The 24,491-nt window shown below is 38.4% G+C and overlaps 1 protein-coding gene across 3 annotated transcripts in view; it reads left to right on the top strand.

Annotated features, from left to right (window-relative positions):
• LOC127436796 (protein lin-7 homolog A) overlaps window positions 1-23,388 on the top strand; it is a 45,892-nt gene extending 22,504 nt beyond the window's left edge. For all 3 annotated transcript variants that reach the window (XM_051691187.1, XM_051691189.1, XM_051691188.1), the window contains 4 exons: window positions 6,875-6,946; window positions 14,279-14,488; window positions 16,901-17,116; window positions 21,753-23,388. In XM_051691187.1, coding sequence (XP_051547147.1) covers window positions 6,875-6,946; window positions 14,279-14,488; window positions 16,901-17,116 — 498 coding nt within the window. In that variant the 3' untranslated portion in view covers window positions 21,753-23,388. The remainder of the gene's footprint in view (window positions 1-6,874; window positions 6,947-14,278; window positions 14,489-16,900; window positions 17,117-21,752) is intronic.
• The last annotated feature ends 1,103 nt before the right edge of the window (window positions 23,389-24,491 follow it).

Raw genomic sequence — 24,491 nt, 5'->3', positions numbered from 1 at the left:
TATGCATCCTTTATTTAAAAAAAGAATATATAATTTCTTATATATTTTGTTCTTTTGATTTTGTCATGAAATATTACTTTGACATGATCTTGACAGATTTCATAAGCTTTAACTGAAAAGGAGAAAGAGAGAGAGGTGATATTATTGAAAGCGTAGCACAATGAGATAAGTGGTTATAAAGAGCCCTATTAGTCTAGCTGACTGCAAATGGATTGTTTTCCAATAGAAGTACAACATAATATAGTTCCCAAGGTCTGTTTTCTCAATCTCAGATCCCAAATAGATATTGATGAGCAATAACTGGTTTGAATATCAGGATCAGAGATAGTACCAGAAAAAGTAAGTTTAAGGGTAACTTGTGTGTAGATTTTTGTTTAATAGCTTTAATTTAATTGCTTATTAGAAAGTACAAAATCAAAACATAAATCATATTGGCATTTCAACCACTAGCTGTTTTTGTAGCCAGTTTATAAAATTACCTCCTGAAATAGCTTGACCTTTATTGATATTCATGCCTTTCCAAGACACAATTACAAGACACACAATCTTCTACAGGTAAAGACGCACACACAAAGAGGTATTGCTCTTGAAAGTCTTACTTGGGTCTTAAATCTATTGAATTGTTTTGTCTGGATGTATAGATCCTTCAAAAATCTATTGAATTTATGTATTTTTGCTAATAAAAGGTATTTTATTAGTGGGTTCTTTGTTAATGGCACACTAAACAAAATAAGGAGCTAAAAAGTTTAGTGCAGCAACTCTAACAGGTGATTGTGATTGAAAAGTTTTGTTCAGTTTTCATATAAAATACTGGTTGTTAAATTTGGTTGTGTAAGGTGAACTTGAGTGTTTTGAGACAGAAGCCATGACGTGGAGATTTTAAAGGAAAAAGATCATTAAAAATGAAAATTCTGTCATCATTTACCCACCCTTTTGTCAAACACCATAGACCAGGGTGCTACGTGTCAGGTTTGATGCCAATTGGCATTGGTTCTATCTACTTAGATTCATTACTGTAATATACTCTGCATTGTTTCAGAAGACGTGAAATATAGCAAGTTGTATATGGATGTATTCACCGATCAGCCACAACATTAAAACCACCTGCTTAATATTGTGAAGGTCCCCCTCGTGCCGCCATAACAGCACCAACCCGCATATCAGAAAAGCATTCTGAGATTCTATATTTCTCACCACAATTGTACAGAGTGGTTATCTGAGTTACTGTAGACTTTGTCAGTTCAAACCAGTCTGGCCATTCTCTGTTGACCTCTCTCATCAACAAGGCGTTTCCATCTGCAGAACTGCCACTCACTGGGTGTTTTTTGTTTTTGGCACCATTCTGAGTAAATTCTAGAGACTGTTGTGCGTGAAAATCCCAGGAGATCAGCAGTTACAGAAATACTCAAACCAGCCCATCTGGCACCAGCAATCATCCATGCGATTATCTAATCAGCCAATCATGTGGCAGCAGTGCAGTGCATAAAATCATGCAGATATAGGTCAGGATCTAATGTTCACATCAATGTTCACATCAACCATCAGAATGTGGGAAAAAATGTGATCTCAGTGATTTGGACCGTGTAATGATTGTTGGTGCCAGATGGGCTGGTTTGAGTATTGAGCAGGTTGGTGGCACGAGGGGGATATACACAATATTAGGCAGGTTTTTTTAATGTTGTGGCTGATCAGTGTATATGATATTATATATTGCAATGATATTGTACAGTGCATCCGGAAAGTATTCACAGCGCTTTACTTTTTCCACATTTTGTTATGTTACAGCCTTATTCCAAAATGGATTAAATTCGTTATTTTCCTCAAAATTCTACAAACAATACCCCATAATGACAATGTGAAAGAGGTTTGAAATCTTTGCAAATTTATTAAAAATAAAAAAATCACATGTACATAAGTATTCACAGCCTTTGCCATGACACTCAAAATTGAGCTCAGGTGCATCCTGTTTCCACTGATCATCCATGAGATGTTTCTACAACTTGATTGGAGTCCACCTGTGGTAAATTCAGTTGATTGGACATGATTTGGAAAGGCACACACCTGTCTATATATGGTCCCACTGTTAACAGTGCATGTCAGAGCACAAACCAAGCCATGAAGTCCAAGGAATTGACTGTAGACCTCCGAGACAGGATTGTATCGAGGCACAGATCTGGGGAAGGGTACAGAAAAATTTCTGCAGCATTGAAGGTCCCAATGAGCACAGTGGCCTCCATCATCCGTAAATGGAAGAAGTTTGGAACCACCGGGACTCTTCCTAGAGCTGGCCGCCTGGCCAAACTGAGTGATCGGGGGAGAAGGGCCTTAGTCAGGGAGGTGACCAAGAACCCGATGGTCACTCTGACAGAGCTCCAGCATTTCTCTGTGGAGAGAGGAGAACCTTCCATAAGAACAACCATCTCTGCAGCACTCCACCAATCAGGCCTGTATGGTAGAGTGGCCAGACGGAAGCCACTCCTCAGTAAAAGGCACATGACAGCCTGCCTGGAGTTTGCCAAAAGGCACCTGAAGGACTCTCAGACCATGAGAAACAAAGATTGAACTCTTTGGCCTGAATGGCATGCGTCATGTCTGGAGGAAACCAGGCACCGCTCATCACCTGGCCAATACCATCCCTACAGTGAAGCATGGTGGTGGCAGCATCATGCTGTGGGGATGTTTTTCAGCGGCAGGAACTGGGAGACTAGCGCTCTGGACCTCAGACTGGGGCGAAGGTTCATCTTCCAACAGGACAACGACCCTAAGCACACAGCCAAGATTACAAAGGAGTGGCTCTGGGACAACTCTGTGAATGTCCTTGAGTGGCCCAGCCAGAGCCCAGACTTGAACCCGATTGAACATCTCTGGAGAGATCTGAAAATGGCTGTGCACCGATGCTCCCCATCCAACCTGATGGAGCTTGAGAAGTCCTGCAAAGAAGAATGGGAGAAACTGCTCAAAAATAGGTGTGCCAAGCTTGTAGCATCATACTCAAAAAGACTTGAGGCTGTAATTGGTGCCAAAGGTGCTTCAACAAAGTATTGAGCAAAGGCTGTGAATACTTATGTACATGTGATGGTTTTTTTTGTTTGTTTTGTTTTTCTTTTTGTTTTTCTTTTTTTTATTACATTTGCAAAGATTTCAAACAAACTTCTTTCACATTGCCATTATGGGGTATTGTTTGTAGAATTTTGAGGAAAATAATGAATTTAATCCATTTTGGAATAAGGCTGTAACATAACAAAATGTGGAAAAAGTGAAACGCTGTGAATACTTTACGGATGCACTGTATATTGAACTTTTAGTGCTTTTATGGAGCTTGACGGCTGATCACTATGATTTTGTTGGTAAAAGAGTTCAGAAATTCCTTTTGTAGAAGAAAGTAAGTCATACAGTTGCAATGACATGAAGGTGAGTAAATGATTACTGAGTTTTCATTTTTAAATGAACCATTCCTTAAACTGAGGAAGACTTCATTGAACCTGCAGCAAAGCCTCCAGAGACTTCCCAAACATGCTGAATTTTTAAAGCGATGACAAGCCATACATAAAATAACAACTGCAGTAAATAAATAAGGGGAACAACATGCTGTAGAAGATGCTGTGTTCAAATCATAAAGGCAGTGCTTTCAGAATTGAGCATATTTCACCTGCAGGTTGTCATCTCTGCTTCGTACTCGACTATATTTTGTTTAGGCGTTGACACTAAGCAGACACTATCATTTCTTTTAAAGCAGCTTCTAAAGGCCACTCAACAATACCTGCCTGCTGAGAAGGTTTACATTGAGCTGTTTAAAGTTGGCAGAGCAACAGGCATAGAAAGAGACATTTAAAAAAAGTATTTTATCACACTAGAGTCTCAGTAGGAAGATTGGAAATGAGCTATCGCTTACGCACGGTGAAGCGACACAACTGTTTAGTGAATTTGCCCCAGACTTCTTATTTGGTAGAGACAGACTTCTTGTTGCACCAGCTGCATTTCAGAAGCGTTGGGTAATATGATAAACATAGTTCCTCCAAATGCACAAAGGACTTGAAGCTTATAGTCTCGTCCCTGGGTGCTGTGAATAAAGATATACAGTACATGCACCTGTTTGTGGAAATAGAACTAGTGATGAAAGACGATTCAAGCTGTGTGCTTTACAAATGACTTTGAAGTCCATACCTTGAACATGATCAAGCACAACTAAGAAATTGAGACTATTTAACAAAGCAATATAAAAGGCATGATAAAGGTTTGTATTAACTGAATGGGGAATACATTTACATAGCAAATTTTCAAAGGCCGAAAATGTTGTACAGTGCGTCCGGAAAGTATTCACAGCGCTTCACTTTTTCCACATTTTGTTATGTTACAGCCTTATTCCAAAATGGATTAAATTCATTATTTTCCTCAAAATTCTACAAACAATACCCCACATGTACATAAGTATTCACATCCTTTGCTCAATATTTTGTTGAAGCACCTTTGGCACCAATTACAGCCTCAAGTCTTTTTGAGTATGATGCTACAAGCTTGGCACACCTATTTTTGGGCAGTTTCTCCCATTCGTCTTTGCAGGACCTCTCAAGCTCCATCAGGTTGGATGGGGAGCATGGGTGCATAGCCATTTTCAGATCTCTCCAGAGATGTTCAATCGGGTTCAAGTCTGGGCTCTGGCTGGGCCACTCAAGGACATTCACAGAGTTGTCCTGTAGCCACTCCTTTGTTATCTTGGCTGTGTGCTTAGGATCGTTGTCCTGTTGGAAGATGAACCTTCGCCCCAGTCTGAGGTCCAGAGCGCTCTGGAGCAGGTTTTCATCAAGGATGTCTCTGTACATTGCTGCATTCATCTTTCCCTCGATCCTGACTAGTCTCCCAGTTCCTGCCGCTGAAAAACATCCCCACAGCTTGATGCTGCCACCACCATGCTTCACTGTAGGGATGGTATTGGCCAGGTGATGAGCGGTGCCTGGTTTCTTCCAGACATGACGCTTGCCATTCAGGCCAAAGAGTTCAATCTTTGTTTCATCAGACCAGAGAATTTTGTTTCTCATGGTCTGAGAGTCCTTCAGGTGCCTTTTGGCAAACTCCAGACGGGCTGTCATGTGCCTTTTACTGAGGAGTGGCTTCCGTCTGGCCACTCTACCATACAGGCCTGATTGGTGGAGTGCTGCAGAAATGGTTGTTCTTATGGAAGGTTCTCCTCTCTCCACAGAAAAATGCTGGAGCTCTGTCAGAGTGACCATCGGGTTCTTGGCACCTCCCTGACTAAGGCTCTTCTCCCCCGATCACTCAGTTTGTCCAGGCTGCCAGCTCTAGGAAGAGTCCTGGTGGTTCCAAACTTCTTCCATTTACAAATGATGGAGGCCACTGTGCTCATTGGGACCCAATGCTGCAGAAATTTTTCTGTACCCTTTCCCAGATCTGTGCCTCGATACAATCCTGTCTCGGAGGTCTACAGACAATTCCTTGGACTTCATGGCTTGGTTTGTGCTCTGACATGCACTGTTAACTGTGGGACCTTATATAGACAGGTGTGTGCCTTTCCAAATCATGTCCAATCAACTGAATTTACCACAGGTGGACTCCAATCAAATTGTAGAAACATCTCAAGGATGATCAGTGGAAACAGGATGCACCTGAGCTCAATTTTGAGTGTCATGGCAAAGGCTGTGAATAATTATGTACATGTGATTTTTTTTTTTTATTTATCTATTTATTTTTTAATAAATTTGCAAAGATTTCAAACAAACTTCTTTCACGTTGTCATTATGGGGTATTGTTTGTAGAATTTTGGGGAAAATAATGAATTTAATCCATTTTGGAATAAGGCTGTAACATAACAAAATGTGGAAAAAGTGAAGCGCTGTGAATACTTTCCGGATGCACTGTATTCACTAATGGTCATGTAGACTTGTTTCTTTAGCATATTGACAAAGGTCTTAGCATAATATCTGAAATAGGGCTGTGCTGATACAGACATATATTGAAATACTGCGATACTCTACAATATTGCACTCACAATATTGTCTGATACTTTAGATCCCTCTATCAGTATTTTTATTCAGCTATTTGTGCAATCATATCATGTCTAACAGGCCCTAATCTAAAGACCACTATCCAGAGGTTCTTCGTTCAACGAAAGATTTTAGACAAGAACATAATTGCTCGCAATTAACATGTCAACAGTTTAACTAACTTTGTTTAGCAAGATTCCAGTAGTTGATCTGAAAAAGGAAATTGAACGTAGAAGAAACTAATGCCTACTATAGTGCCCCTTGAGGCAGTTCAAGGAATGCAGTTCGTACTTGCATTGCGCAATTGGCGTTCAAACATATTTACTGAAAAATTTTGGAATTCAACAATGCATGAAATCAAGCTTACATACCTAGGACCATTTATGTTTATGTACAGGAGTCATTTGTTTTTCAAACCTTCATCTTAGAGAATGGTAAAGTATCATAGGCACATAATTGCAGCAATGTTTAGAATGAAGCATACTTACATTGCTTTATGAATTGTGTACTGACACATCTCGAAATTCAACAATGCATGAAATTGAGTTTGTGTACCTAGAAGCATTTGTGTTTTTGTACTTGCATATTTTGTTTTTTTCGAACCTGTATGTTGGTGGATGGAAAGTATCATAGGCACATAATTGCAGTAACATTGAGAATGCAATGTACGTACATTGCGTTATGAATTGCGTACTGACACATTTCAGAATGCAACAATGCATGAAATCAAGTTTGTTAGTTGCAGCATGCCTTTTGAAGAATATCAATCACTTTTCCATCCTGATATTCATCATCTTGATAATTAAAGATCTGTTTAATATATGCAACTGAAATGTCTTTCTCTCTTTGTCTTTCTTCCTCTCTATTTTTAAAAGGTCTATCAATATATGCATGAAACGATAACGGTGAATGGCTGTCCGGAGTATCAAGCACGTGCCACGGCTAAGGTAGGTCTGACTTTGTTGTTTGTATATTGCCTGTTTGTTCAAATATCTGTGTTTCTGTACTACACATTAAATTATGTGTCTGCCAGACTAATAATCATACCTCTTTTTAGCCCTTCTCAGTAGTCTAATGAGCAGTAAGCTGAAATTGAGCTGAAACATCCAACTGAGAATATTTTGAATGTGCTTGCAGACACCTAAATACTCTTCAGTCACTGCACCAGTGTTTTTTTAAATGTATACTATGTATGAAGAGCACAATCTTGCGAGAAAGATAGGAGAGTTAAAAAAAAAAAAAAAGAAAGAGATGGAAAGAATTACTGAATGAGCTGACTCGCTGAAGGATGGGTCTTGCTGTATGTTTTAGGCTGCATTTACACTGCAAAGCCTAGAGCACAGAACCAATATTATGTCCCGTCTGTTTACATTCACTTTAGATATAACCGACTGTGTTTACTTCGATAATTTACAAGACTTTGATCTGTGACAGTTGATCTGTAATGCGTTATCAGTGGATTGCACAATTAAATTGATTCACTCTGGGCTGTCCAGTGGGTTCACGTGGTTATTAGTGGGCACTGTATAGTACTAAAACAATTTCGTATTTTTTAACATTTGGCTTGCCATACAGGTTATACCTACACTCACTTAGCACTTTATTAGGAACACTGTGGTCCTAATAAAGTGCCCACCGTGGTCTTCTACTGTTGTAGCCCATTTGCCCTAAAGGTTCGACGTGTTGTGCATCCTGAGATGCTATTCTGCTCACTACAATTGTACAGAGGGGTTATCTGAGTTACTGTAGCCTTTCTGTCAGCTCGACTAGTCTGACCATTCTCTTTTGGTTTCTCTCATCAATAAGGCGTTTTTGTCCACAGAACTGCCGCTCACTGGATGTTTTTTGTTTTTGCCACTATTCTGAGTAAACTCTAGAGACTGTTGTGTGTGAAAATCCCAGGAGATCAGCAGTTACAGAAATACTAAAACCAGCCCGCCTGGCACCAACAATCATGACACGGTCGAAATCACTGAGATCACATTTTTTCCCCATTCTGATGGTTGATATGAACATTATCTGACACTCCTGACCTGTATCTGCTTGATTTTATGCATTGCACTGCTGCCACACGATTGGATGATTTGATCTCATGAATAAGTATATGTACAGGTGTTTCTAATAAAGTGCTTAGTGAGTAAATAAAACAGGCTGCATGAATTTGAGGGTTATTGTAATAGGTAAATTGACTAAGGATGGGCCACAATGGTCAAGCAGTCAAGTAGTATTCCAATAACAAATTAGTGAGGTTGACTATTTTATCTAGATATTTATTTTCATAGTTTTTATATTTTTAGCAGCGGTGCGTTAATAAGCTGTTAGACAGTTTGTGCGGTAAAACACTCTAGGAAAAGTTAGAATCTTTAACTTAACCCCCTTAGGGTTAACACCAGCCATAGCGTTACATCTCACACTGCTTTTTAAAGTAAAAATAGTCAGTTTTATCTCGAGACCTCTGCATTCTGTTCCATTCTTTTGTGCCTGTCTTGGAGTTTTTTAACATTCTGTAATGTAAAACTCCCCTCAGGTAAACTTAAAACAGTTGACTTGTCAGTCAGGCAAGGGATGGGTCACGATCGTCACGTCAACTAGTCATCCAACAAATTTTTTTTTTTCTGTAATTTTTTGTTTGTTTTGATAGTGCTGTTTTAATCACCATGCTGACAGCCTGCTGTGCTTTTACTGATAGACAGTTTGCACAGTAAACCATATCACTTCCCAATGGTAAAACCATTGTGTCTTTAAATTCACTATGAGACATGCCTGATCCTGAAACCAGAAAAATATACAAGGTCCAATTTGTTGACTAGTCCTTCAGGCAACCCACCGACTAGTCAATTTTGAAAATGGGTAGATTTGCACATACCTAAATTATACATGCAATTGTGAGGGAAAACATTTGTAAAATTTGAAGACTGTGCTAAATAAAGTATTAATCGCTTTCACACTTAATACTCACTTAAAACGCATGTACTCCCTCCATGATTCACACTTTGGAGTTCCCATGCATTAGGTCAAGTAACCTAAGCCTCTGTTATTTAACAATGACAAAAAATCCTGAATTAAGAGATTTGTACACAAGTCATGACCAGATGTCAGACACACATTGGATTTAGAACTAAATTTAAAAGTGTCCCAAATTGGACGCCCAAAAATCTCATCTCATAAGTGCTTTTGTTGTATACACACACATGCAACAAGATCTCATCTGTGCCAAACGTCTGATATAATTGGCTGTAAATGCAGCCTCAGTGGCAGAATTTCAATTTAGCACTTTCAGCCATGCCACAACATTGAATTGGTCTCGATCCATCACACAGAGGGACATATACGCCAATTGGCCAAACGCTTGCCCTGCCAAATAAAGGCCACACTGCCATCAAGACAACACAATCTCTCCCGCTTGAGTGTACAAACCAGCAGCGCTCGTGCCAAGCGACAGCGCTGAACATAAAGAGCAAAGAGGTCAATGAACAGAGAGAGAAAATACAATGCATGTTTGGATGCTACCAAGAATGCGGAGCGGTACCCAGTGATACCTTGAATGAATAGCTCAATAGGCCGCTCTTGTGGGTGTTGTTGTAATTGTGGCCCAAACTGAGGGTAATAGTCTATTTGGGGTTGCCAAACATTGTGCTGTTCCTGGCTGGTTCGACGTAAGGTTAGAAACGGCCAAGTTCCCTGGTAATTTCGGTCTTATATTAACCGTTTGAGTGGCATTTTGGCTTGGATTGTTTTGTGAACAAGTTGCTATAATTCAGGATTTGCAGAAGCTGTTATTGAAAGATGGAACAGCAACTATGTTAGACCCAACAGTAAGTCTTTATCCACAAAGTGTTCTTACACAGTGTACATGCAAAGAGGCTGTTTACTTGGAGGTCTTAAAGGCAAAACAGCACAAAAAGGTCTAAATTCTAACAATCAGGAAAAAGCTGGAAAATTGTTATGCAAGAGTAAATGATGTTTTTGGTGCAAGAAACCTTGACTAACATTATAAGTGGGCCTCAGGAAAACATATATAGCCCTTCATCTTATCAAACTATTATTCTGATACTTGCAAAGAACAAAAGTTGAAGAGGTGATATACAGAATATTCTGGGATAATGGTTTCATGTTCTACGATGACTTTCCTCTTTGTAATCTCTTGATTGGATGGTAATTCATGTGCAGTGTATGCTTTCAGAATTTTAATGAATCAATGTCCTTGTCACTAATGCAAAGTTAGAATACATTTTTGATGGGACTTTTTATGGGGCTACTATTTATACTTTGAAAGCCCAGATGTCATTGACAATAACTGCAACAATTTCAGCACAAATAAAACAAGGCAATAACTTTACGATTTGTGTTCCTTGTTTGAGCTTACCTTGTGCTGATAATATAAAGCTATTGCATGGCACCTTGTTTAATTAGTATCCTACATGAGCAAGTCTACCCAAATGAGTAAAATTAACATGTCAATTAAAGTTCCAATATAGATGTAAATTACAAAAGCCTTGGAATGACTCACAGCACCCTGCTACAGGTTTGAAAAGAATATAGAATGCAAAACGCCAGCATAAGGGCAATTAGCATGCCGTGAGCGGCTTGCATGGATGCCGTTGGGAGAGTTTTCAATCAATAGCACATAAATAGGATGGAGAACAGTTCTGAAAGCCCCAGTCATCCTATGGGATTCCCTGCAGCGATTGCCATAGAGCTCCGGGGGTCTGAGATGCATTTCATCATTCGCTAAATGCATTTCAAATGCATTACTGATTTAAATGTTAAAAGCCAATATTCATTGCTATTAAAGATTCTCACTAATGCATATGGAAATTTTTAAGGAGCTATTGTGTATTACAAGGAATATAAAATGCTAATGTAGACTATAAGCAAGTTGCCAAGAAACAGCAGAAACAGGTAAGCAAAGGACTTGCCTGAAAAAGCCTTGCCCGAAATGAACAGACCGCAGATGCTGCACAGCATTTACTGACTCATTTACTTAAGGTAAACATAGACTAGTTGCAAGTAAATATAAGTAGTCGTGCAAGCCCTAGTACAGGCTGACACATGAGACATTTGTTGGGACCATCTACATAGCTCAGCCAAGCAAATGAAGAAGTCCTGGCTTCAAAATGTTTTGCCATATGTCCCCTTGCATCTTCTACCCCTAGAAAGGATGTAGGAAGTGGGTAGATTGTCTTGCATGCAGAGCACTTTCAAACAGCATTTCTTGGAGTTTGACTTCAGTTCCAGAGATCAGAAAACTGCTTGGTTTGCCTTTCGTGAATCTGCTGCCTGCAAAGTCTCTGAAAATCCTTGGTGTTGTTTTCCTGTTGGTGAATGCCTTAATAATGAGGGGAGTCCCACAGTGCTGCACCTTTAGAGTCAGTCTGGATCAGCAGGAAGTGCAGAAGTCTTTCTTCCCAGTTGGTTACCTGGGTTGCACTTTGATAATAAGCTCCATAGTCACAGGAATTCAGACAACAAAGTGGGCAGCGGTTCTGCATATCGGATGCAAATGTTTTTTCATTGAATTTACACCATGAACATGATATTGTTTTTATTTATTTATTTTTATCCCCTTGTATCCCAATTTGGAATGCCCAATTCCCACTACTTAGTAGGTCCTCGTGGTGGTGCGGTTACTCACTTCAATCCGGGTGGCGGAGGACATGTCTCAGTTGCCTCCGCTTCTGAGACAGTCAATCTGCGCATCTTATCACGTGGCTCGTTGTGCATGACACCGCGGAGACTCACAGCATGTGGAGGCTCATGCTACTCTCAGCGATCCACACACAACTTACCATGCGCCCCATTGAGAGCGAGAACCACTAATCGCAACCTCGAAGAGGTTACCCCATGTGACTCTACCCTCCTTAGCAACTGGGACAATTTGGTTGCTTAGGAGACCTGGCTGGAGTCACTCAGCACACCCTAGATTCGAACTCGCGACTCCAGGAGTGGTAGTCAGCGTCAATAATCGCTGAGCTACCCAGGCCCCCCATGAACATGATATTAAGATATTGTGACGGGCAGCTAACAGGCAACAACTAACCTTTATTGCTATTGCTAGTTATGTTACATTTAAGTATCAACTTCGCCTTCTAACACCTTAGGAGATATACAGTAAATATGAGACACAAATGAGACAATTGTTGACAGAGTATAGAGATGGGAAATTAATGTTGAAAGCATAGCTCAGATAATTTGGCATTGGAAGAATTCAATGCAAAATGTTTGAGTTCATATTGAAATCTCTGACTTTTAATTGCAAACTTTCATATCTGGGCAAATATGAGTACAGTTTGAGACATTGTTGACCCCGTTTAAACCTGGTATTAAGATATGTTTTTGGTGATTGGATCACATTGTCAGAGCTAAATACAGGTCTAAATGGGGTCTAAAATGTTTTGTGATCAGATCACAAAAACCACATATGTGGTCAAAAACGCGTCTGACCGAATCACATTTGATGTGTAAATGCTAATCTGTCCTGAATGCGTCCCGACAGCAGCAAAGCACCACCCCTGACCTGTCAATCAACCGCTGCGCTAAAACAAGAGTTTAAACTTTGCCGGTTACGAGCGGATTTAAAAGTAAATACTCATCCAATCGGAAAATTTTAAAAAAGCGTATATATACACAAGCATGAGAACTTCACGGATCTTCTTCAGTGTGTCTGATATCAACATGCAGGGACACTTATAAGAAGCATGAACATCTGCAGCTCAGGTTAATACAACTAATCCACTAAAATAACTAACAATTCTGCTCGAAATGTTGCTTTTGTGCTTAGATTACATTTCAGCAGCATCAGGGAGAAATAGCACGGCGTTGTTTTTTTGTTTTTTTTGCGCTTTCTTTGTCTATTCTGACTTTGTTGCGGTTTATTATCATGCAGTAACACACTGACATAGTGATTGATGTATGTCGTCATGAAACAGAGTCCCTCCCCTCCAAATCCGAACACAAGTGGTCACAGGAGACGCATTTAAGCGACCAGGTGTAAACAGCGATGTGTCTGACCTGACCACGGGGTCATAGATGTCTCTTCTTAAACTCTATAGAGGAGACATTTGAGATTATTTGGGCCTTTTTCAGGGGAAACATATGAGAGACTTAATAAAAGCATTTTTATTTGCTCTCCGTTTAATCTCATTGTGGCCTAGAAGAAACAATTGAATCTCATTTGTGATTCCCCCCACCATGAGGAGATTTTTATTCATAGACACGTATTCGAGTATTTCCACAGCCACTTTTCTGTAGGAGTATATCACTGGGACGGTCAACTCAAAATTCAGGGCCTTTACAAAGATAGACTATGACCAGACCATACTTTCAATTAGTCAAGATAGAAAGCCTTCGTAAGTTGGTAGTTGTTTAATTTGGCTCTTAAGAATGTCATGTTAGAGGACTGTTTTGTATAGAGGGCTTTAGAGGCTGACAGTCCTTGAATATCAATCCACTTTAAAGGTGATTTAAGAGAAAGGGGCTCATGCCAGTCAGCTAATTGGATCTTTTACAAAAACCATATAACACAAGAATTCCTTTCTTGAAAGCATAGGACACATCTCAGTAGTGGTCAACCAATATGGGTTTTACAATGATGCCAAGGTCAATTTTAGTAGATTTTTGTGGATATGCGAAGTAAGTTCCCCTTAAGTTCACACAGGTCTTTTAGCAGAGTAACCACATTTGTAGTCCATCACATTTACTATGGACATATTTGTCTATCAACTGTTCGACGACCAGAAAGTGTCCAAAACCTATTTGTATTTATTTTTAACAGTATATGTAACTGTTGTATCACTCTATACCTAACAGTTTTCTTTTTGTGAAATGTTTTGCATGCCTGTGCTTTGCTTCTTGCAAATAAATGCCACTTGGTTTGATTTTATTATTTTTTTTCTAATACAGTGCCATTCATACATTTTTAAGTGTGACTTAAGTGACCAAATACATTTTGGGGCCACTTTATAAAATACAGTTTAATGAAAGCAAATGTGATGCACACAAAATTGCTGAAATTAGATTCTACACAATGTCTACGCAATATTTACTCGAAATTCACTCAAGAATATATGAAAAAAGAAAAAGTGCATTGCTCATCGACAAAGCTGTCAGTAGATTTTGGAACTGACACAAGGCAGTACCAAATACAATAGTCTCAAAGTGGATGAATATCTCCCAATTAATCAGTCTGCCCGATATATCGGTCCATCACTATTGCCAAGTTCTCAGGTTTCATGATCACACACTCTTGACACAATTTACAACTTTTTGGTTCCTGCCAGGCCACAGTGGCAGCGTTTGCAGCCAGCGAGGGTCATTCTCACCCAAGAGTGGTGGAGTTGCCCAAGACAGACGAGGGGCTGGGCTTCAATGTGATGGGCGGAAAAGAGCAGAACTCTCCAATCTACATTTCCCGTATCATCCCTGGGGGCGTGGCCGAGAGGCACGGAGGCCTAAAGAGAGGTGATCAGCTCCTGTCTGTCAACGGAGTGGTAAGTGGCCAGTGTTTAACTCACAACTAACACTAAATGCAAGAAAGTACGTTTTCTTATTTATGTTGATGTATTTCTTATTGAAACAGGAAGTTTAAAATGTAGATGAGCTAGCCCTTTTTCTAAATAGCCAATAGTCTTTAGTTTACGTCACAGCCGTGAACCGTAATTTGCTACTTGGTATTGCTAGTCAGAAAAAGGTGGTTTTAATTAGGGGGACAGATGTTCTCATTCTAGAGAGCATTTTATTGGGCAAAATTTGTATAACCCTTGTGAACAAGATGAGCCATCAATACTTTTCGTTTGTATTCTCGAAAAACTGTACAATTTAAATGTACATACAGTATGTGCTAAAAGTTGATTGTCAACTTTTAGGAGTGCACTAGAATATAGATGGCCTCAAAGCTAATAGACTTGGACTAAAAATCACAAAAGTCCAAAAGAGTGCAACGCTCACTTTTTAGTTGGTTCCTGAAGTGTTTTTTGGATTAATTTTCTCCATAGCGATTTTATAAAAGTCTTCATAAAAGCTTTCCAAGCCATGAACCAAACCAACCAGAAAGATTTCAAGCTTTGATTTGAAGCAAAAAAAAAAAAAAGGTACAAGAATGTGTGCTTAATGTTTTTAATTAGGGAATGAACGACAAGCTAATGAAGCATTGCGGATGGCGTAATCAAATAAAAAACGATGAAAATATATAAAACTATTCATTTGAAGCTGTTGATTCTGATTAAAGAAACAATGTATTGTTTCTGCAAAACATAGAAGGCCTAGTAGTTCAGTAGTAGTAGTAGTAGTAAAGTAGTAGTAGTAAAGTAGCTTGAGAATGTTGGGAGACCGACTCGATTCACTGCAGAGTTCGTTTGCAGTAACTTTTTTCTTCAAGATTCATGGGTTGTATAGTTTTTCCACCAGGAATTCTGCTATTAAACACTTCAAAAGTGATTTTTCTTTTTTCTTGACAAATCAATTGTGCAGATACATTTTATGAAGTTTATCCATGCTGTCATTACATTACATGCCTCTTAATGCTGTAGGACCCACTGGCATTTAATCGAAACACATCAGCCTGGGGTGAAGTGTAGTCAGATTATTATGGCTGAAGGATTTTTCCACTGATTTTAATGAACAAACATTTCTGACAAGCTGATCAGATCATGGCATACTAGATTAATGAGTCAATCTCTGCAGCTGTGACTCTCTCAGACTAATCCGATGCTGAATTTATATTAAAGTCCTAATATTTCTTTTTTTAGGCAAAGTTTGAAATGAAGGTACTGAAAATGGATGATTAAGACTTAAAATGAGAGTCTGTATTTTAAAGTGAAATGGGCAGATGTCAGTGAAATGTTGCTGTTCTTAATTCACTCTATAGTAAATGTTTAAAATGACAAAGCACTGTCAGATGTCCAAATTAATCTTTCACTGAATCTGAACAATCTTTCTAAAAAAAACGCTGCCATTTCTTATAAAGTGCTCGGAGTCATTGCTGTGGGAAACCTTTTGAAGTCTGGTTCTTTACTGTTTTCTGCCAACATTCCAGTATGTGACGATTTTATTATGCTAAGAGTAATTTATGTAAGTGTATAGAAACTAATGTCTACTTTTTTCTTGATCGAAGACAGACGACTTCTGAAAGGTTTCATTTGATTTCATTTGCGTCAAAGATTGTAATAAGAAAGCGTGTTGTGATTGAGCATTTGAGAAGCAATTTCTCATTAAACCAAACATGTTATGCTTACTGAGTTAAAAGGAAATTAATAACTCTCTTGAGCCATAATTTAATTGGATGTTCATCACTGTGGAGCGTTTTTTCTTTGCAGTTGTGAACCGACAATGCTATGAGTTTGGAAATATTAAAGTTGCAGGAGCAAATCATTTTGATGCATCCAGAATTGTTTTGAAATGAGATCAAATCATGAGATGCTTAAAGATTTCTACCCCAACCACAATAACATGGACAGATATACAAAAGCAACTATAACTTTGTATGGAATGAACGCTCAAATTGCTCTGAAAAACTGGCAACTGTAGATGTTTGTATCTAACGCTTAGGCCTACATGTTCATTTTTGTACATTTGGATAGTTACGAAAACATACAATATCCATGTATTCACTGCACATAAAATGCAAGTGCTTTAACATATGCAAGGCTTTTGAGGCGTAAAAATCTTAACGAAACTGAAATTCACGGGTATTTGTTGTTGCGATTATTCCGAAATTTCTATTATTTGAACCCCAAAGGATTCGTAAACATTTGTACATCTCTGAAGTTGTTCAAACGTAAAAGGGTTTACATTTCAGATGCTGTCAATGTCAATATGTTATGTTTCAGTGTCTATGATAGAACCACACTTTATGTACGAATACCTTTTAATGCTCATGAGATCATGTTGGATATTCTCCACAGAGTGTGGAGGGCGAACACCATGAGAAGGCCGTGGAGCTGCTGAAAGCAGCTAAGGACAGTGTCAAACTGGTGGTGCGCTACACCCCTAAAGTCCTGGAGGAGATGGAGGCGCGGTTTGAGAAGCTCCGCACTGCCCGCAGACGGCAACAACAGCAGCTCCTCATACAGCAACAGCAGCAGCAGAACCTGGCCTCTCAGCAGAACCACATGTCGTAGGTGAGGCTTTTCATTGCTTTTAGGGTAACAGGACCTTAAGAGGGCAGCACTTGGACAAGTTAGCTGCCCCAGATCCTTTGAGGCCTGTTGGAGATCAGAGGACTGCCATGGTTTGTCACTAGTGAAACAGACTGCTACTGTGTCCGATACTTAACTGTTTTGTCTAAATGATGTCATTCTCAAAACCAAATGTACAGTAAGTAACCTCACATATCAGCTTCTCAAATAGTTCCTCCATTTCTGTATTAAAATGATAAAGAACGCAGCCATTTGCAAGTCCATTATCACTGTTCTGAAATAACAGCTCTCTCATATTCTCATGACCTCCTTCCTCTTTGCAAATGCAATAAAATAGCAGAGAATTCTATTAGTCAAAGAGTATTTTCCGGACAGACCAAAGCAATTCTAGTCAAATTAGAGATACTCTCGCAAATCTCTTGCCTCATTGGCTGCTAGCGTAACAGTTAGCTCTGAGCAGTAAGATAGCTGGCAGTGATGTAACCTCACCGTAGAAGCCAGCCATGCCTAAAATGAATCTATAAGCAGCACCCCCGCTCTAAAGCATGTCTATGCGGATATACATTTCAAATAACTTAGATAGGCAATTGCCACTGTGCATTTATCAACCGAGGGGCACTGAGATTCTTCACTTGTCTCTTGTGGACAAGACACACACACACACACACACTGAAATACAAGATCAATCTAGTCACCACTCCAAAACAAGATTATATTTACTAGAAACCATTCAAAAGCATTTTTTACAAGCTGCTGCAAAACAGAGCAATACGGTAGGTAATCTTTATATAGCCTGCCAACAAATAAAGATAGAATTTTACTGCAAAACAACTATATAAATGGACACAACTATAAAACCAAGTGCAGAAAATCTAAAATATATCAAAGGCATTACAAGGCATTATAACTAGGGATGGGTAATACCACTTTTTCCATAGGATAAAATGGGTAATTTTTTTTTTTTTACTTTCTGCGTATTAAAACGAGCGGAAGAGGATCTAGTTCCTGCTCTATGCATCTGTTTGCTAGTAAAATTATTTTTTTTCCACTTACAAGCTTATGATGCAGTATATATTTATTTCCATGGTAAATACAGGTGCATCTCAATAAATTAGAATGTCGTGGAAAAGTTCATTTATTTCAGTAATTCAACTCAAATTGTGAAACTCGTGTATTAAATAAATTCAGTGCACACAGACTGAAGTAGTTTAAGTCTTTGGTTCTTTTAATTGTGATGATTTTGGCTCACATTTAACAAAAACCCACCAATTCACTCAAAATCTCAAAAAATTAGAATACGTCATAAGACCAATAAAAAAAACATTTTTAGTGAATTGTTGGCCTTCTGGAAAGTATGTTCATTTACTGTATATGTACTCAATACTTGGTAGGGGCTCCTTTTGCTTTAATTACTGCCTCAATTTGGCGTGGCATGGAAGTGATCAGTTTGTGGCACTGCTGAGGTGGTATGGAAGCCCAGGTTTCTTTGACAGTGGCCTTCAGCTCATCTGCATTTTTTGGTCTCTTGTTTCTCATTTTCCTCTTGACAATACCCCATAGATTCTCTATGGGGTTCAGGTCTGGTGAGTTTGCTGGCCAGTCAAGCACACCAACACCATGGTCATTTAACCAACTTTTGGTGCTTTTGGCAGTGTGGGCAGGTGCCAAATCCTGCTGGAAAATGAAATCAGCATCTTTAAAAAGCTGGTCAGCAGAAGGAAGCATGAAGTGCTCCAAAATTTCTTGGTAAACGGGTGCAGTGACTTTGGTTTTCAAAAAACACAATGGACCAACACCAGCAGATGACATTGCACCCCAAATCATCACAGACTGTGGAAACTTAACACTGGACTTCAAGCAACTTGGGCTATGAGCTTCTCCACCCTTCCTCCAGACTCTAGGACCTTGGTTTCCAAATGAAATACAAAACTTGCTCTCATCTGAAAAGAGGACTTTGGACCACTGGGCAACAGTCCAGTTCTTCTTCTCCTTAGCCCAGGTAAGACGCCTCTGACGTTGTCTGTGGTTCAGGAGTGGCTTAACAAGAGGAATACGACAACTGTAGCCAAATTCCTTGACATGTCTGTGTGTGGTGGCTCTTGATGCCTTGACCCCACCCTCAGTCCATTTCCTTGTGAAGTTCACCCAAATTCTTGAATCGATTTTGCTTGACAATCATAAGGCTGCGGTTCTCTTGGTTGGTTGTGCATCTTTTTCTTCCACACTTTTTCCTTCCACTCAACTTTCTGTTAACATGCTTGGATACAGCACTCTGTGAACAGCCAGCTTCTTTGGCAATGAATGTTTGTGGCTTACCCTCCTTGTGAAGGGTGTCAATGATTGTCTTCTGGACAACTGTCAGATCAGCAGTCTTCCCCATGATTGTGTAGCCTAGTGAACCAAACTGAGAGACCATTTTGAAGGCTCAGGAAACCTTTGCAGGTGTTTTGAGTTGATTAGCTGATTGGCATGTCACCATATTCTAATTTTTTGAGATAGTGAATTGGTGGGTTTTTGTTAAATGTGAGCCAAAATCATCACAATTAAAAGAACCAAAGACTTAAACTACTTCAGTCTGTGTGCATTGAATTTATTTAATACACGAGTTTCACAATTTGAGTTGAATTACTGAAATAAATGAACTTTTCCACGACATTCTAATTTATTGAGATGCACCTGTAAATAGTAAAATCACTAGTAATAATAAAATTGAACCTAGTCTTATAGAATGAACATTACTATACCTCCATTTAAAGTAGCGAACTGACTTTTACATGTTGCGTTCTACATTTCGCTGCAGTTTCCTGGTGAAACCCTAGAGGCGCTACAACAACTGTGCGTCTTATTCACTTTCACACAAATCGAGTGCACGAGTACAACGGCTGATTAAAACTTAAACACTTATTTTTCACTCTATTACTTACACTTTTTTACCGCTATGTTATGATTTCGAAACACTTTTAATCTAACGCGTCATTTGGAAAATATTTTAATCCTTGTAGCAAACTCGCATACATTTACACACTTATTCCAGTGTAATTCGCTTCCGCGGTAGCTCACCTGATTTTAGATTCGGAAAATCGTGGTTTGAGCCCAGCCAGGAACGAGGGCTATGTGATACATCGAATACCCACGATATAATCGCGATGATTTTGCTGACGATATAAAATTCAACAGTTTTGTGAATATCGCAATGATTTTAATGAGCCTTTTATTTGGCCATTAAGTTTCATACAGTGCATCAGTAGACTAATTTCACGATCCTTCAGGGCTGTATAATTAATCAAAATAACATCAAAATGGAGAAATGATCATATGTGATTATTTAACTGCCAAAGGCTGCGATTTAAGATGGATATACATGATCTGTGTGCACTTCAGAATGAACTGGTGACACGCTGACCTGTGTCAGGTAATAATTTGTGAATAATAAGTAGTTTTTGCACACCTTGTTCATTCACAAAGAAAAATGTTTTAGTAAAAATATATGAAGGTAAATAAGATTTTTATTAAGCTTCCATGTATGATTGTATGATATGAGTTTACTGAAAATGTTTACATTTTACTCTCCCTTGTGTTAATTTAGAGAAAAACTGTGCGAAACATGCCTTCATTTTTAAATTGATTTTTATTTAATACCTTTGAAATATTAATTCTACATGGCTACAGTGGCTGTTTAGATTAAATGATGGTTCCTCTGATTGGAAAAAAACAAAAAAACTTTTATGCTATTTTAGAGCAAAAACATAATTATCGAGATGTATATTGAATATCGTCAATTTACTGAAAAATATCGAGAGATAAATTCTGACGCCAAATCGCCCAGCCCTACGAGGAATGCAAGCTGACATTTGAGACGAAAGAACAATATAGATGACACACAAAATGATGTGGTTGCTTCAGAAAATGCACTTTTCATGTCACATTTGCTTTTAGAACACGGTTAGGGATATTGGTTAGGTTTAGGTGTTGGTTAAGGATGTCTGTTTTGTTAACCTCTCATTTGCATTTAGGACGCTATTAGTTAGGTTTAGGTTAAAGTTTTAGGTTAGGGAGGTACGTTTTGCCTCCATCCTTAAAAACCTTGTCTGATTACGACACCATTTCACTCACGTTGGCGCCCCCCGCTGGATATTTCACTGGTAAACTGCAGCGAAATGTGTAATGAAGCACGTAATTTAGTTTTGCAACAATTTTCATGAGATCAGGCTGATAAAATCAGAATTGGAAGTATGGATATTTTAGGATCGATATGCCTAACTCAAACTATGACATTAACTCTGCTCGTTTAAGTTCTTTTTTTAACCTGACATGGTGTCAAAAAAGGCAGTTTTGAAAAAAGCAATGAGATGCAACGTAATGGTCCAAAACATCCATCTAGCACGATTACAATTTTAAAAAGCGCGAACGAACATAAACGAGTTTGGTGTGAACGGCCCCCTCAGGCAGTATTTTAAATTAAAATGGAACCTCACAAAAATTTGTAGTCCTCACTGTCCACTATTTTTTAATCTAAAAAAGCCAAACAAATAAAACAAAAAGCTCAGACATACCAACAAACATTTTGACAGTCCCATTAAACTTGTCTCTCAGCTTTTGTCCTTTTGGTCTTTCACAGGCTGTTCCAAAAGAAGAAGTAGAGGACACTGAGTGCGAGCTACTCGATATCACATTCACAGTGATGTAAGGAGGCCCAAGAGATCGGAAGAGGACCCTTACTGTTCCGCAGTAAAGACTGTCCTCTTTCAGTGTACTACCTACTCAAAAAGGTCGAAAACTCCATGATAGGTGTCCCAAATTGGTGCTTGGAAAAATGTACATGATGGCAGAGAGGAGGCGAGCACCGAGTACACGGTTCTGCATTTATTGTTCATATTTCAATTGTCTGGAACTAGTCGCAAGTTGAGTCCCTCTTGTAGTTTTGTGAAAACGTGTTTTCTCGACATATATTTGTAATGCATTTGACTTTGTTTTTATCAATGTTATATTTTCGTTGTCACTGCTTTGTACAGTAACCTTTTGAGGGATTCTTTTGGTGCTCGTGTCTGTGAATAGAAAGCGCTTTTATGTCCTTGAATGGATAACTTTAAGGTATTTTATACCATATTGTAGCAAGACATTTTTTGACAAGAAAGTAGATTTAGCAATAACACACTTGTTTTGTCATTCTATTGTCAAATAATGGGTAAAAGATGTTTTTATGATGGTAAAGTTATTACTAAACTGTATCTTATGACCCATGTGACGTAAGTCTCACAACATCATGAACATCATTTGCACAGAATGTTTTTGTTAGATCACTGTATCGCCATTGACGGAGATTATTTTGTGCATTTGGCATAAGTATGGCAGGTATATTTGAAAGGTCATTCATCGATGACAGTTTCAATGCAGTTTTACGGTTGTGATGTCACTACTGAAATTAAAATCTAATTCAGAAAGATTCTATTTAAGACCATTTTTTATATACGAGGACAAAAAGAATGTCAAACAGATATATGATCAACAAATGAAGGAAAATCATAACATAGTATTTTATTATTTTAAAGTTATATTTTCAAGTTTATCTCAGAAGTTTCAAATAATATTAATTGTGCTGTTCTGTATATTTTATGGCATTATATTTAACTTAACCGACCACCTCATTTACTGGAAACATTGTTACATTCTCCTGTTTTGACAATCAACTTATGATGTAAGCATTAATTTACTGCATTATTCTCTTTTATTTCATAAAGTGACATTTTGATTGCATTTCAACCTTTTTCCCTCAACATAAGCTGACAAAATCAGGCAACATGTCTATCCATTGCAATGCTTTAGTTGTACTGTTTAGAAGCAAATCTGTAAATCGTCAAGTAGTTGATGACCACCAGTAATCAAAGGTAATATTGTATATGTGTTATTATAATTTAATTCTAATTTTTCCTGCAAAGGACTTTGGTAGATACTTGAATTGATTCCTTTGATGGTTGGTTTTTGAGTAACCTCCGACTGTGGGTAACCTTTAAATGTTTCATCCTAATAGACAAAACCACGCAAAGCTGTGAAAGTGATTTGTTCCTTGATTCTCAATTGATTCATTCATTTCAACTGATTCTCTTCCCTTTTATATGTTTACTTACAGACTTGCTTATTAAAGACTTGCATTTTTGAGACTGGACAAGCTGATCTTATGACAGCGGGAAAAAAACTACCAAGTGATATGCAATTGTTATACATATTATATTTGTATAAATAAATATATGTGCGTGTGTGCAATGCTTCGATTCTTCTTTGCTTCACATTCTAAACTGGATCTATCCATGCCTGACCTTTGCTAAAAAGTAACTAAAATTATTGATTTAATTACAAACAATTGGTTAATGGACCACCCTGTACTCAGGCATTTAAAGGTGCATTATTAGAGGTGCTTGCCAAGTAGCATACTGTTGCTCATGTTTTTAAAAAAAAAAACTTAACCCAAAGTATTACATTTTGCCGTTTAACTAGTCCCATGCCATTTGTGCTACGGACATGATACCTCAAATCATGCAGCTTGTTATGGAGGGGTGTGCTATTTTAGGCAATCAGACTTACAATTTTTCATAAAACAGGTGAGAAAATCCATTAGACTTACACTGAAGGAGGGATCCGAATCATATCCAATGACCAGAATATTATAGAGAATTGGGCTCTTGTGATATGGGCCAGTAAGCAACCACCTCAATTCAACAAGATCACCCTAGTAACCACATAGCAACACACTAACAGCCACTCAGAACACTTAAAGGAACAGTTCACCCCAAAATTAAAATTTCAAAGGTATTAAATCACTGACTCACCCTCATGCCAGCCCAGATGTGTATTACTTACTTTTTTCTGCTGAACACAAACGAAGATTTTTTAGAATATTAGAATATATCTCAGCTCTGTTGGTCCTCACAATGGAAGTGAATGGGTACCAACATTTTAAAGCTACAAAAAGCACTTAAAGGTACCATAAAATTAATCCGTATGACTCCAGTGGTTTAATCCACGTCCTCAGAAGCGATGTGATAGTTGTGGGTGAGAAACAATATTTCTCATTTAAGTGTTATCAAATATTTAAGTCCTTTTTTACCATAAATCTTCACTTTCCCTTTCTCCTCCATGCCCAGTAGGTGGTGATATGCACGAAGCATGTTAAAGTGAAAGTGGAGATTTATAGTTAAAAAAGACTTAAATATCGATCTGTTTCTCACCCAAACCTATTATATCGTTTTTGAAGACATGAATTTAACCACTGGAGTTTTATGGATTACTTTTATGCTACCTTTATGTGCTTTTTTGAGCTTCAAAGGTCTGCTCACCATTCACTTGCTTTCTATGGACCAAC

This window comes from Myxocyprinus asiaticus, chromosome 47 (assembly GCF_019703515.2).
Source record: "Myxocyprinus asiaticus isolate MX2 ecotype Aquarium Trade chromosome 47, UBuf_Myxa_2, whole genome shotgun sequence".
In the NCBI taxonomy this organism is placed as follows: Eukaryota; Metazoa; Chordata; class Actinopteri; order Cypriniformes; family Catostomidae; genus Myxocyprinus; species Myxocyprinus asiaticus.
This window is presented reverse-complemented; position numbering and strand designations above follow the sequence as displayed.